The sequence below is a fragment of the Camelus bactrianus genome, chromosome 15 (genome assembly GCF_048773025.1).
Source record: "Camelus bactrianus isolate YW-2024 breed Bactrian camel chromosome 15, ASM4877302v1, whole genome shotgun sequence".
NCBI lineage: Eukaryota > Metazoa > Chordata > Mammalia > Artiodactyla > Camelidae > Camelus > Camelus bactrianus.
Genome location: NC_133553.1, coordinates 68,794,100 through 68,806,595, shown reverse-complemented (window position 1 = coordinate 68,806,595; position 12,496 = coordinate 68,794,100). Strand labels below are relative to the sequence as shown.

The window sequence follows — 12,496 nt, the reverse complement described above, 5'->3', positions numbered from 1 at the left end:
TTCCTAGTGCAGGACCTCCTAGCTGAGGAACCCAATGTGGGGCTCAGACCTCTTGCTCCTTGGAAAGGACCTCTGTAATTGTGATTATCCTTCCATTTGTGGGTCACCTCCCCAGGGCTGTGGGTCTTCAATATTACTGCATCTCTGCCCCTCCCACCCATCTCATTATGGTTCCTTCTTTATTTCTTTAGTTGTGGAAAGTCTTTCTGCTAATCTTTAGGTCATTCTCATAGATAGTCGTTCTGTGAATAGCTGTAATTTTGGTGTGCTCACGGGAGGAGGTGAGCTCAGAGTCTTCCTACTCTGCTATCTTGGCCAGACCTCTTCTAGGCAGTTTTTCTCTGAAGATTTCTTGGGGATAAAAAGGAATGGGTTACATCACCTATTACTCATAAAAACTTTTAATGATTATTCCCTTCAAACATTTGACCCCCCTTGCTGCTGCTGTCCAAATCCCATCCCTTCTCTTCCCTCCCCTTGAATCTTCAAGCTTAGCAGCCTGCTCTGGCTCATTGCTTCTTTCCTTCTGCTATGTTCTCCCCCTTCCTGGGCCTTTTCCTCCTGAACACCCATTCCTCTTCATTCATCAGTCTGGTCTCCCTTGGCTTCTCCAGTTATTGCCCAGAAGGATGATATAATATGGTGGTTCTCAAACATGAAGTCTGGGATGGGGTCCAAGAATTTGCCCTTCTGACAAGTTCTCAAGTGATGGTTATGTTGCTGGTCCTGGGGCCACCCTTTGAGAACCACTGACATAACCGAATTCCTTTGGTATGGCATATAAATGGCCCTTCCTCCATGTTGAAATGTGTTATTATAAATACTTTCCACTCTATATGACACGTGCACAGTAAGGAGGCAGAGAAAGAGAGTAAGTAACCATGAGAAAAGGAGGGTGTGCTAGTGGTCTCACCTGTCTCACTCTCTTGCCAGGTGGTTAAGATGATGATTGTCGTTGTATGCACTTTTGCCATCTGCTGGCTGCCCTTCCACGTCTTCTTCCTCCTGCCCTACATCAAACCTGATCTCTACCTGGAGAAGTTTATTCAGCAAGTCTACCTGGCCATCATGTGGCTGGCCATGAGCTCTACCATGTACAACCCCATCATCTACTGCTGCCTCAATGACAGGTAAGAATCCCATCCCCAGTTCTCTCTCCAAGGAAGAGAAGACCATTTGTTTGTATCACCCCCACCCCAAGCAGGTAAACTAAATGAGCAAAGCTGGCTGTGAGACAAGAGAGAATAGTGGGGACTGCAGAAAACTAAACTAATCATCACCTGTTCAATCCCTGCTGATTATCACCATGCAGGAGCATGAGCCCCAAGGAGACTTTTTTTCTTTTCCAAAGGAAGCAAAATCTGTATTTTTGTGTGAAATCCTCTGGCTTTTAAACACTGGTTACTAAGTCAATGATGGAAGGTAGGGGGCAGAGGCGAATAAAAAAACCTCTGTGATTGATGCATATAAAGCAGGTTGCAGGCTGGGTCAAGTTCATGAATTTTCTCAGTCTGCTCTATGGATTCCATGCACAGAAGGCTGCGCAAGCAGACAGGGAGAGACAGAAAGTCAGAGAGAGATAGAGTCAGAGAGAGACAGAAAGAGAGAAATAGCACAAGAGAGAAAGAGAGAGAGAGAGCAAGTTTGATGCCATTAAAATATTATCCACCACAGGGCATCTTTTCCTTTCTCTGGTCTCTCACTGTCCTCGTCCCATCCCATCATGTAATCTGGGCACCTTTGTCCAGTTTATTCCATCATGTCCAGCAGGACAAGATAAGCAAAAGGAAGTCAGGGCCTCAAAGGTTTGATTCTGCCTTTACTTGGCCACAGGGGTCAGGAAAGCCTTCCCCAAAGTGGAAGCCAACCTCAGACAAGTAAGAAAAGGGAGAAGCCATGAGGAATAGTGGTCAGCAGTAGGTAATTCACTGCAGTGTGCGGAGTCCCCAAGAGGGAGCTGAGATTCCACGGTGGCAGCTCTGTCCTACATAGCACCACTCCAGCCTGTGTGTGAAAAGGAGGCAGAAGGCAGGGAGAGGGACAAAATGCTTGTCACATTTATAGCCAGCAGTCATCAGCCTATAAAGTGCCTTCTGTGAATGAGGCACTCAGGCGCTGTAAATCTGGGGACTGATATTCTCTGGGACTTGTCCAAATGGTCTTTGTTAGTCTCACTCACAGATGCGTCTTTCTTCTAAGAACCTCACAACCTACCTAAACATTTCTGGGTTAAATCTCCCAGCACGCCTTTAAGTAAAGGCTAAATCTCTCTGTTTAAAAAAACAAGGAAAGTGAGGTGCACTGAAGGAACATGATGGGCAGAAAGTCAGTGGGCCACTTGAAGAAAAGGACTGAGTCTTGACACAGTGTTGTGTGCATACTGAACACTTGGTGAATGTTTTTACTGATGTTGAATTGGCCCAAAATCGGCTGATCCCATACCAGTGAAGGCAGCATATTTCAACCACTGCCCTCAGTATGGACATGCATTTCATGTGATCCTGGGCTCTAGTCCTGGAGTTGACTTTGATGACTGACCTTTAAATCTTGTTGCCCTTGGCATCTCCAGCTGTCAATTAATTTAAAAAATAATCACACAGAGTCATGTTTGGCTATGACCATGTATTACAGAGTTACTGCAGTGATGGGAAAGCCCTCCAAAAGTGGGCCATCCCCAAGGGTTACCTCTCCATCCTCTCTCTCTCCCCAGGTTCCGTCAGGGCTTCAAGCAAGCCTTCCGATGCTGCCCTTTTATCAGTGCTGGTGATTATGAGGGGCTTGAAATGAAATCCACTCGGTACCTCCAGACCCAGGGCAGCGTGTACAAAGTCAGCCGCCTGGAGACCACTGTCTCCACTGTGGTGGGGGCCCACGAGGAAGAGCTGGAGGAAGGCCCCAAGGCCATGCCCTCATCCCTGGACCAGACCTCCAATGGCTCCTCTCGCAGCAACTCCAAGACCATGACAGAGAGCTTCAGCTTCTACTCCAACACGCTCTCCTAGATCACAGGGCCGTCAGTAGCTTGACCACCACGTCTTTGTCATGCATGAATAAATCCTCAATATAGAAACCATAGGAAACATCCTTGGGGCCTGTGAAAGGGTCAGAATAGTTTAGGGAAAACATTCCATCCTGGAGTCAAAAGCCTGGATTCTTCCATGTCTTTGCCACCCAGAAGCCGTGTGACCTGAAACAAATCATCAAACTTCTCTGAGCCTGTAACATGGGAAGGTTAGACTTGATTTTCTCTACAGTCCATTTCATGATCCTAGAATTAACTTGAATTGCATGTGGGTGCTCATTTCAAGGTGCATCTTGCAGTGAAGCAACAGATCCAAGGGATCTGTTTGCCTGGAGCCCTGTCCTACATCAATAAATTTGTTCTCAGTCTTGCTTAGATTATCTTCTTTTAGCTGGTGGCTCACACTGGCTCAGACTCTGCTTGATAAAGTGAACAAAAGGAGGAACCACATAAGATATGAATGAAAGATTGAACCCTGTCTTCTAAGCACCCATGAAAAGAAGGCATACTTCTGCCCCTTCCTGACATCTCAAAATGTCAGTGCATCATGGGACTGAGAGCCTCAAGGTCATCTGTACTATGTCCCCAGCGAGTGTCCTGGGCAATCAGTGCAGCTAGAATATGTCTACTGATTCTAGCTAACGTCTGTTATGGAGCCAGAGTGAGAGCTGTGCCGTACTTACCTATCTGATCCTCTTTCCTTATCTGTAAAACTGTGAGGCTGAATTCTACTATCAAGGTGTTCCTTGGAATTTCAGCATTCAGTGGCTCAATGATTTTATGAGTTTTTTGTGTATTTCACCAAAAACTGGTAGTCACAGAAAGAATAGGAGCAAGTTTACCGATTTAACATCCGGCGACTAGAGATGTGGCGACTGCCAAGACCATGTGTCAATATCCACACATGACATTCTCTGATTTATCCTAAAACCATGAGTACTTTCCTTCTCCTGGAAGATTTTGGTCTATGACAGAGCAGAGGACTTCATGTCAAAGCCTGCATCTCCTCATCAGGCTTTAGCAGGCTGAGACTCAGAGATGGAGAATGCCATCAGGGAAGACAAATGTGGGCCCTCTGCTCTGACCTTTGGGGTGTCTTAGGGCAGGGGCACTAATCGAGTTTTAGCTTTATACTAACACAAGGCATACAATACACTCAGATGCCGAATGACTGAGGAGGCTGCACCCTGCAACAACAATTGTGGGAAGAGGCCACCTTGCATCTTCCCTTTAGACTCTCTGAATCTCCCCTTCCTGCTCCCTGGCTTTGCTGGTTTCCTGTCTATAAGAGGTGGGATGATTGATCAACCCTATGGAACAGTCAGTTGACCAAGAGTCCTGAACTTAAAGCTTCATGTCCTAACACAGTTTGGGGTTTTCCAGCAGGTAGGCATGCAGTTTCTTTTTGTCTTCCAGATCTGCACTTTGTCCATTTGTGGCTGAAAGCAGAAACTTCATGTAACTACCATGAATGCCTTCCTCATTATTTGAAGAATGTAGGCATATGTTCTGCATCCATCATTTTGAGGGAACAATGCTGAGAATAGACTTCACAGCCTTTACCAGCCATGCTGGCTCTAACCCTACAGGGCATTGGCAAACCGGGAGGAATTTGTATAGCAACAGTCTAAGCCAGAAAGACTTGACAACCATATTCTCCAAAGCAGCATGAGAAGGATTAAATGAAGTAAAGCCATCTCAATGTAAATATGTGATTAGAACACATAATTTTGGGGCAACAAAAGTCAGTGCCCAAAGTGTTAGTCATACTTCTGATAAAGAATCATACCATGTATGGATTATTCACTTCAGAGGGATTTAAGAACCAGCATGATTATGAGAGGTACCCAAGAAAAAAGTGTTAAGGAATAGGGGACATCCTCTCCATGGAAGAGGTTAGAGTTGAATTCAGCAAGGATTATTAAGCACTTGCTCTAGACCTGACCTTGAGCTGGGGACACATGGCTTCTTCTGTTCTTGAGGAGCCTGCCAGATAAGCCATTGCTAACCCCCCAGTCTTAGTGGGTCTAGGCTACCCAACAGGCATGGAGGCAGCTGGGAAGCAGATTCTCCATAGGATTCTAAAGACTTACATTCAACAGAGGTAATCGGGCCAAAGGCAAATACCTTAAGATAGGCTTTTGCAACAAGAGCTCTCTGAGATAATTCCAAAGGGAGCCACCAGTCAGTCCAGAGGACCTGAAGGGACGTGGTTAGACAGCATCATCACTGACATAATAAGACCGAGTGGGTCGGTTTCAAATCTGGTGGAACGTTTCCTTTGAGAGAGCCCAGCAAGCCTTCCTCTGACCCACTCTCCAACCACCACTTAACTTAAAAAATCGTTGTGACCTCCCGTGGCTGAGAAACACCAAGATGTGCACTGTGCATGGGTCTCATTCTTACAGAAATGTGTCACTCGGTATTTATCTCCTAAGTGTTTTTCCTTGATGTACTAATCAGTAGTAGTCAAATGTAAGACATCATGGGGCCATCTTTGTTATGTTATTTATAAAATGTGGGATTTAGTTGCTGACAATGTGCTATTTATATTGTGCCAATCCCTCCTCATTCTTTCTCAGAGGGAAGCGGAGGTACGTCATGGACTCCCAGTAGGGCTGTAGTAACTGAGGGGTGGGGAGGGAGACCTATGTGGGAGGAACTGCGGGACGGGGTCCTCGTCCTCCTCACCTCCCACTGGAATGCTAAGACAGTCCGGAATGCCCTTTCTCTTGGAAGAACTGAATGGAACCCTGGGAAAAGAGGGCTTGGGAGCTGACGTTGTTGACCTGGATTTCAAGAAGAATCATGTAAATAGAGAGGAGTAGTCCCTGAAGTTTCTGTGTTTTCCGTCCTGGGATCCTGGAAAGAATCTTCCTACAGAAATAAAGTATGTTTTTGACCACTTGATGCCTCTGTCTCATCTCCAGGGAATCTAAGCACCCTACAAGAGGCTGAATGAGAGTGGTACTACGAACCCTAAAAAACTGCATGGGCAGAAGAATGGAACCCAACACCCAGCAAACTCCTAACCCTGTGACAAAGTGGGTTGGCAAGATGTGGGGGCTGTTTTCAGCTGGGGATCTGTGAAAGTAAAATGGGATTGTGTGAAGTGGCCAACAATGTTACCTATGAGTAGAGCTGTCTCCGTTCAGAATCCTCTCAGAAGCAGACAGCAAGAGACCTATTGGGGGAACACTTGGGAAAGATAAAGGGTAAAGAAGGTAGGCAGAGGGGGCCTTGAGACCCCTGTGCAGATCTGACACCTGGGAAGAAAGGGGGAGGGGAAGAGGGGAAGATTGAGCAGGAGGAGCCTCTGTCTGCAGTGCAGGAAGCCTCAGTTGACCCACCAGCGTGCAAAGGGTCCCAGAGAAAAGCCCTGCACTGGCAGAAACGGCCAGGGCTGGTATCCCCAGCATGCTGGGTCACTGACTGGGAGCTCTCTGGGGAGACAGTGGTCTGCACTTGAACTGTGATGGGTCCTAAATGCTCTGCAGCTGGAGGCAGGCAGCTGATTGCTCACCCATCACCAGATCTCTCTTGAAGGGAAATCTGTGCCATGACTTCCACAACTGCCACCAGAGCTTTGGTCCTGTCCCCTGTGTTTGAAAGCACATTTCAGGAAACCCTTGGCAGTATTAGAAACTTCAGTGGTTAATCTCTGTGAGCCCTGGAAACCTGTAAGAAAGCCCAGGAAGTAGAGGCCAACCTGTACCACCTCACCCCTCATGCATGTGCCCTCAAAAGAGTGATGAGCAGCTGTTAACAGACTTGCAATGACACATACTGTAAAAGCTTTGAAAGAGGGAATTTTGAGAAGAATCTAGACAGCTACCCAACACAGTTTCAGAAACAAACAATAAAGATTTTTTTTTGTTTAAAGCATCTTAAACTGAGGTGCCTGGATAAGCTTCAAGGAATACACAAATTCCCTTTAAGGTCCCCACAAATCATATGTAGAACAGTGTATGTGTGTGTGTGCACGCGTGTGTGCGTAATAAAGGGTATAAAACCTGAATCTTCTCGGAAGAAACATTCATCCTCTGCTCTCCAGAGAAGGAGAGAAAATAAATTGTTTATAGAAGAGGGCCTCTTCGTGCACATCTTTCATGGAAGAGTAATCACACTCCTTAATCAAGAATTTGGTATGTTTACTGCCACGAACATCTTTAAGGACATTCTACAGCTTTAACTCATCTGGGTGTCTGAGGTGAATTATGATTTTGTTCCAAAGCTGTTTCAAGTCCCAGCAGCCATTCTGCTCCTCCTGGGGCTCATCTCCCTCTCACTGAGCTCTGAAGGCCTAATGTTTTCCTCGGTGGCAGTGCACGGGGAATCACTCACAGAAAATGTTTTCCCGTCTCAATCACTTATTTCCAAAACCTCCCAAGTTTTCTCATATCTGATGGGCATCCTTGCTTTTTTAGGTTGTGAAGTTCCAAATTCTTTAGCCCTCTTTCAATGTCTGATTTTTTTTCAATTGAGTTTATTGTTGATTTTAAATCTCCCAAATCAAAAGCCGGTCCCTCAGTAACCCCAGTGGAATCTGGCCACCACCACCTTTACCCCCGCCTCCCTCAGGGTTCCGTCTCAGGGCCACAGGACTGCTCTCTGCTGCCCTCTGGAGGATCCTCTTTATAAAAATCCACACACAGGTCAAGGATTCAAATGAATAATGTACCCAACACTACAGCCAAATGCACTCTGCCAGCATCTGGGGATGTCACTTTGAAGTTTCCCAGAGCCAATGCCATGAGCATGACTTTCCTATGCCTGGGTGTTGTCTGGGTTATGGATTTGAAGAAGGAAAGACACACACATTAGAATATGTAGGACAGGAAGTGGGGACTTACACATACAGTCACTTTTGTTTCTGTTCCCACCAGGAGAACTTCCAATCTGATTTTGAGAGCTGATCATGGGGCTCCACCACGGACTCCTCATGTCATTATCCTTCTTTCAGATCGCACATTTCTAACCATTCTGCCAACTCCCGGATGCCTCTGGTTGATCCTAATGTTCCAGTGGGCTTTGTCATAGTGGTGGAGTGGAGACCAGTGGAGAGCTATGCCTTCTATTGGGGGAAAAGCAGAGTAGGGGACATGGCATCCCAGAAGCCCACTCAGAGATGCCATGCAGACCCTCTCTTTAAAAAAATAACAAGCTTCTCTGCTTCTTATGCGCCGCTGATGCCAAGTTGTGGCAGGGAAGGCTCAGTTGCCCATCATAACACCTGTGAGGTAGGAGGCATTTGTTTTGTGTTGCATACATTAGATTTAGCAGGGTCACATCTGGCTCTAATCTACATTGGCTTTGGATTTGGAACTGGATGCTATGTCTCAGAACCATCAAACCTCACCAGCTTCTTAACCTTACTAGATGATTGTCATGGATTTTTTTGTAGCTTTCCAGTGCAGAATTCAGTCCCTGTGTCCCATAAGAGACAGAGTATAAATGCTCAAAAGGGTGAGTAGAGTAGGTGAAAGAGGGAAAACTTGGGTGTGTTCTGGGAGACCTCTCTTACTGTACTGGGCTCAGGGTCCCATGGCCTAAATGAGATATAATTCTGTTGCCTAATTTTTCAGAGAGAAGATAACATTGAGGTTATACATCAGCAAGCAGTGAACTCAGAATCCATTCCCCAGCTATCATCAAGACAAGATGATTCCCCATTTGGTCCCCAAGAAGTTGAGACCTCTTTGATCCTAGGTGTTCATGTTGTCTGGATTGCATCTGTACACAAAATGCGGTGAAAAAAGGCACACAAATATATCCCCAAGGTCTTTGTGTTCCAGAGAAGTTTGAAGCCCTAAAAAGAGGAAAAAGAGAAGAATTGCTTAGAAGGAAACTATAATGTCAATAATGTTATTAATAATATTAATTATAATAACAACTTATATTCTAAATATCTTGTACTAAGCACTTTATGTACATTTATCATGTTTAACTTTCACATGCTGTGAAATCAATGTTATTATTGTCATTAATTTAATATGAGAACAATGGGACATAGACAGTAATTTGTTTGAGATCCCATTGTGAGAACTGAATCTCAGAGCTGCCTGATCCCAAAGCCCAATGTCTTAAGCAAGACCTTCTGCTGTTTCCTTTATTCATTGTATTCCTAGGTCTCTACCCTATTCTTAAAGGGGAATAGAGCCTAGCCTGGAATGCCGATCCCAAACATGTTGCCAAAATGCTAATTTAATAGGTGGTCTTTCCAGGAGCAGCAAATTTCCGTAAGTCCATTACACCATCAGAAAAATGTTTCAAAGGCTAAATTATACTCATAGTCTCTGTAGTTGTCGCTATAATTAGGTGAGCTATATGAGCAAGTTGTAACTATGATTTGAAGAGGCTTATCAAGGATTTCCAGTTGTAAGAGTGAGGATATAGCTCAAGTGGTAGAGCGCATGCTTAGCATGCACAAGGTCCTGGGTTCAATCCCTGGTATCTCCTCCAAAAGCAAATAAATAAATAGACTTATTACTTCCCTGTCCCTGACAAAAATAAATTAATTAAATAAAAATAAATAAGTAAAAAAAAATTTTTTTAAGGATCTCCAATTGTGATTAATCTTGGCACATTAAGCTTTGAGTGCACAGAATTCCCTAGATATGCATCTCTCTAGGGGATAAAGTCTTCTTTTAGAAAGAGAAATAGCTTATGTCACTGAGAAGGATAATATCTTACATTTACAACTAGCAACTTAAGCATCCATGTCCTGTCCACAAGGCCAGACTCATCTAGATATTGGAGGCAGGGGTGGGACTACTGGATTGCTCATGAAATTGGTGTGCAAGGTGAGGGAGTCCTGGGTCCAGGTTGACCTGAACATTGCCCACACAATTGCTGAGTCATGAAAGAAAGGTGAGTTTAGTACCCAAGAGAAGGAACTAAGAAGCTGAAAACTGGTAAGACAAACTCAATGGCTTCAAATCCTAATGGGCATAAAAATCACATAGGGGGTTTATCAATGCCTGGATTCTTAGCCCCACCTCCAGAGATCCTGACTTAGTAGATCTGAATTTTAACAAGCATACCAGTCATTATGATGTGAATGGCCCATGGAACCACTGGACTAGACAACTAAATAGAAAGCAGTGTGGAAGAAAAATGTCGCCTGTCATATCAGTTAACAAAGGGTGTTGCAACCATCCATCAGCCACTGCAGCCATTTGGTGATTTAGGTGAGAGGCTGGCCTAACATCTTTGCCTCCAACCAACATTGCAGCCATGTTTATGTATGTACAAAATATATACTTACATATACTTACTTAATTGGGAATTAAAAAAGAAGTCTCACCCTGAAAACGGCCAATATGGAGCTTTTTTATTGCATACATAGTCAACTAACAGAAAGCCAACTTGATAAAACATCTTTTCAGAATTCTGACCTTAAAGAAACAAAAGCCCTTCTTGGGGGAACTGGCATTTCTCTTCTTGTGTCTTGGAGATGTAACTGTTCCACCTGGTCTTTGGTGGTGTGTGTGTGTGTGTGTGTGTGTGTGTGTGTGTGTGTGTGTGTGTGTGTGTGTGTTGAGAAATTGGCCTCTGTTATCCAGGAGGTAAACATGTGGTGTACATTTGGAAGCCATTTGGCAACCAGTAAAATAGACTGAGATTCTGAGAAGCCTTTTTGTCTCACTGGGTCAGCTCTCAGGGGCTTTTTGCCATCTTGACCTTCATTGCATCAGCCTATACAATGAAGATCTTTACTTTCTTAGACTATTTTTGGGAGTAAAGTTTCTAGATCATGTTTAAGCAGCATTTTTCACACTCCCTTGTGGGGATGCCTGTTGCATCTTTTTGGTCTGAGTCACTACTAAGATATATCTCACAATGGCCAGATGATGGATCCTTCAAGTTGGAGAAACATCTAAATTGGTGAATTTTTAGAGAACTCTCATAAACAGCTATTTTATTGGTACCTATGGGAAAATAAAATAAACTAGAAGGTGGGAAAAGATATATATATAAAATGATTAACCTAAGAACTCCTTTAATTTAAGAAAAACAAAAAAACAAAAAAAATCGATTTGGAAAACCTTATTTGTGGTCTCTGCTTCCCTTCAGTGGGTCTTATAAATTTACAAATGCTAATAAAAACATTAGGATAATTAATGTTAATTAAGTTGATTAACGGGGAATTAAGAGAAAAACTAGAAAGAAAATCTAGAGACTTCTTCACAAGGTAGAAATTTTAAAGGGACTTATCTCAAATGGACAAAAAATCTTTAGATGGTTGTTTAGAAAAGGGGTCCAAAAAATGAATGTTAATGGGATTTAAACAAACATTTTGATACAACACTACCTAAGGTTGGATTGGCCAAAGGGAACCCCCTATTGGTCCACAACATTAAATGGCCCAAAAAAAGTCCATTCTATTTATCCTAATTAATATATATATGGAGAGAGAGAGAGATTTAAAAGGCAGAAAAAATTGCACTGAGATATCTGACCAACAATTGCTTGGGCCAATTAATTAAGTTAAAAAATATTAAGAAAAAAGGTCTGAGTCCCTTGACTCAACCCATCACTGGGGAACCCAAAGTCTTTTATACAAAAACAGATAAAACTGGTCTGGATAAAAAGAAAGGTTTCTGGGAGGAGATCAAGATGGCAGAACAGAAGGACACAGAGCTCACCTCTCATAAATACATCAAAAAATACATCTACATGTGGACCAGTTCTCACAGCATACTTACTGAATGCTGATAGAAGGTCTCATGCAACCAAAGTTGCAAGAAAGGTAATCACATAATCAGATAGGATGAAAGAAAAAAAAAAAAGGAATTGTGTTGGGACCTGCACCCTGGGAGGAAACTGTGAAAGAGGAAAGGTTCCTGCACCCTGAGAACCCCCTTCACTGTCTGGGAGATCAGCCAGGACAGACAGAAAGCTTCAGAGGCTCAGAGAAAAGTGCAGCAGCCAGATTGCAGCAGTCAGAATGGAGAGAGACCAGCACAGCCTTTCCTGGCCACCTCCCTGCACTCCTCAAATCAAGATGGTCATATGCTGGTGCACATGAGGACTGGGAGCTAAAACTTGAGCTTCAGAAGACAGACCTGAGTTAGAGGACTAGAGTTGGCTGCACAGAAACAGCCAAAAGGGGCTGGAGTGTGGGTCAAACCGTAACTGGGGGCATGCACAAGACTGAGCCTGGATTCACCACAGAAGCCCCATTGTTAGCCCCATTATTAACTCATGTGAGAAGGAAGGGGGTGGGACCCTCAATAGTAGCCTCACTCTAGGCTTGCTCACAGCAGGCACAGCTCCTTCTCTATGAGATCTGGGAACATGCAAGCACTTGCAGTTTGCCCACATGCAGAGGCAGTGGAATCTGATCCAATCCTCAGGGTCCATGCAACTTCAGAAGCAGCATCTGTAAGATCCATGGATTTATGCAGGCTTGTAAACTCTGTGCCCATGGGACACCTAGTGGATTATTTGTGCTCTCCTGGTTGGGGAAGG

General features: G+C 44.1%; 1 protein-coding gene across 1 annotated transcript in view; it reads left to right on the top strand.

Moving 5' to 3' along the window:
• Positions 1-5,932, top strand: part of TACR1 (tachykinin receptor 1) — a 171,135-nt gene extending 165,203 nt beyond the window's left edge. The window contains exons 4-5 of the mRNA XM_010953344.3: positions 934-1,130; positions 2,711-5,932. Of these exons, the coding sequence (XP_010951646.1) occupies positions 934-1,130; positions 2,711-3,002 (489 nt within the window). The 3' untranslated portion in view covers positions 3,003-5,932. The remainder of the gene's footprint in view (positions 1-933; positions 1,131-2,710) is intronic.
• The last annotated feature ends 6,564 nt before the right edge of the window (positions 5,933-12,496 follow it).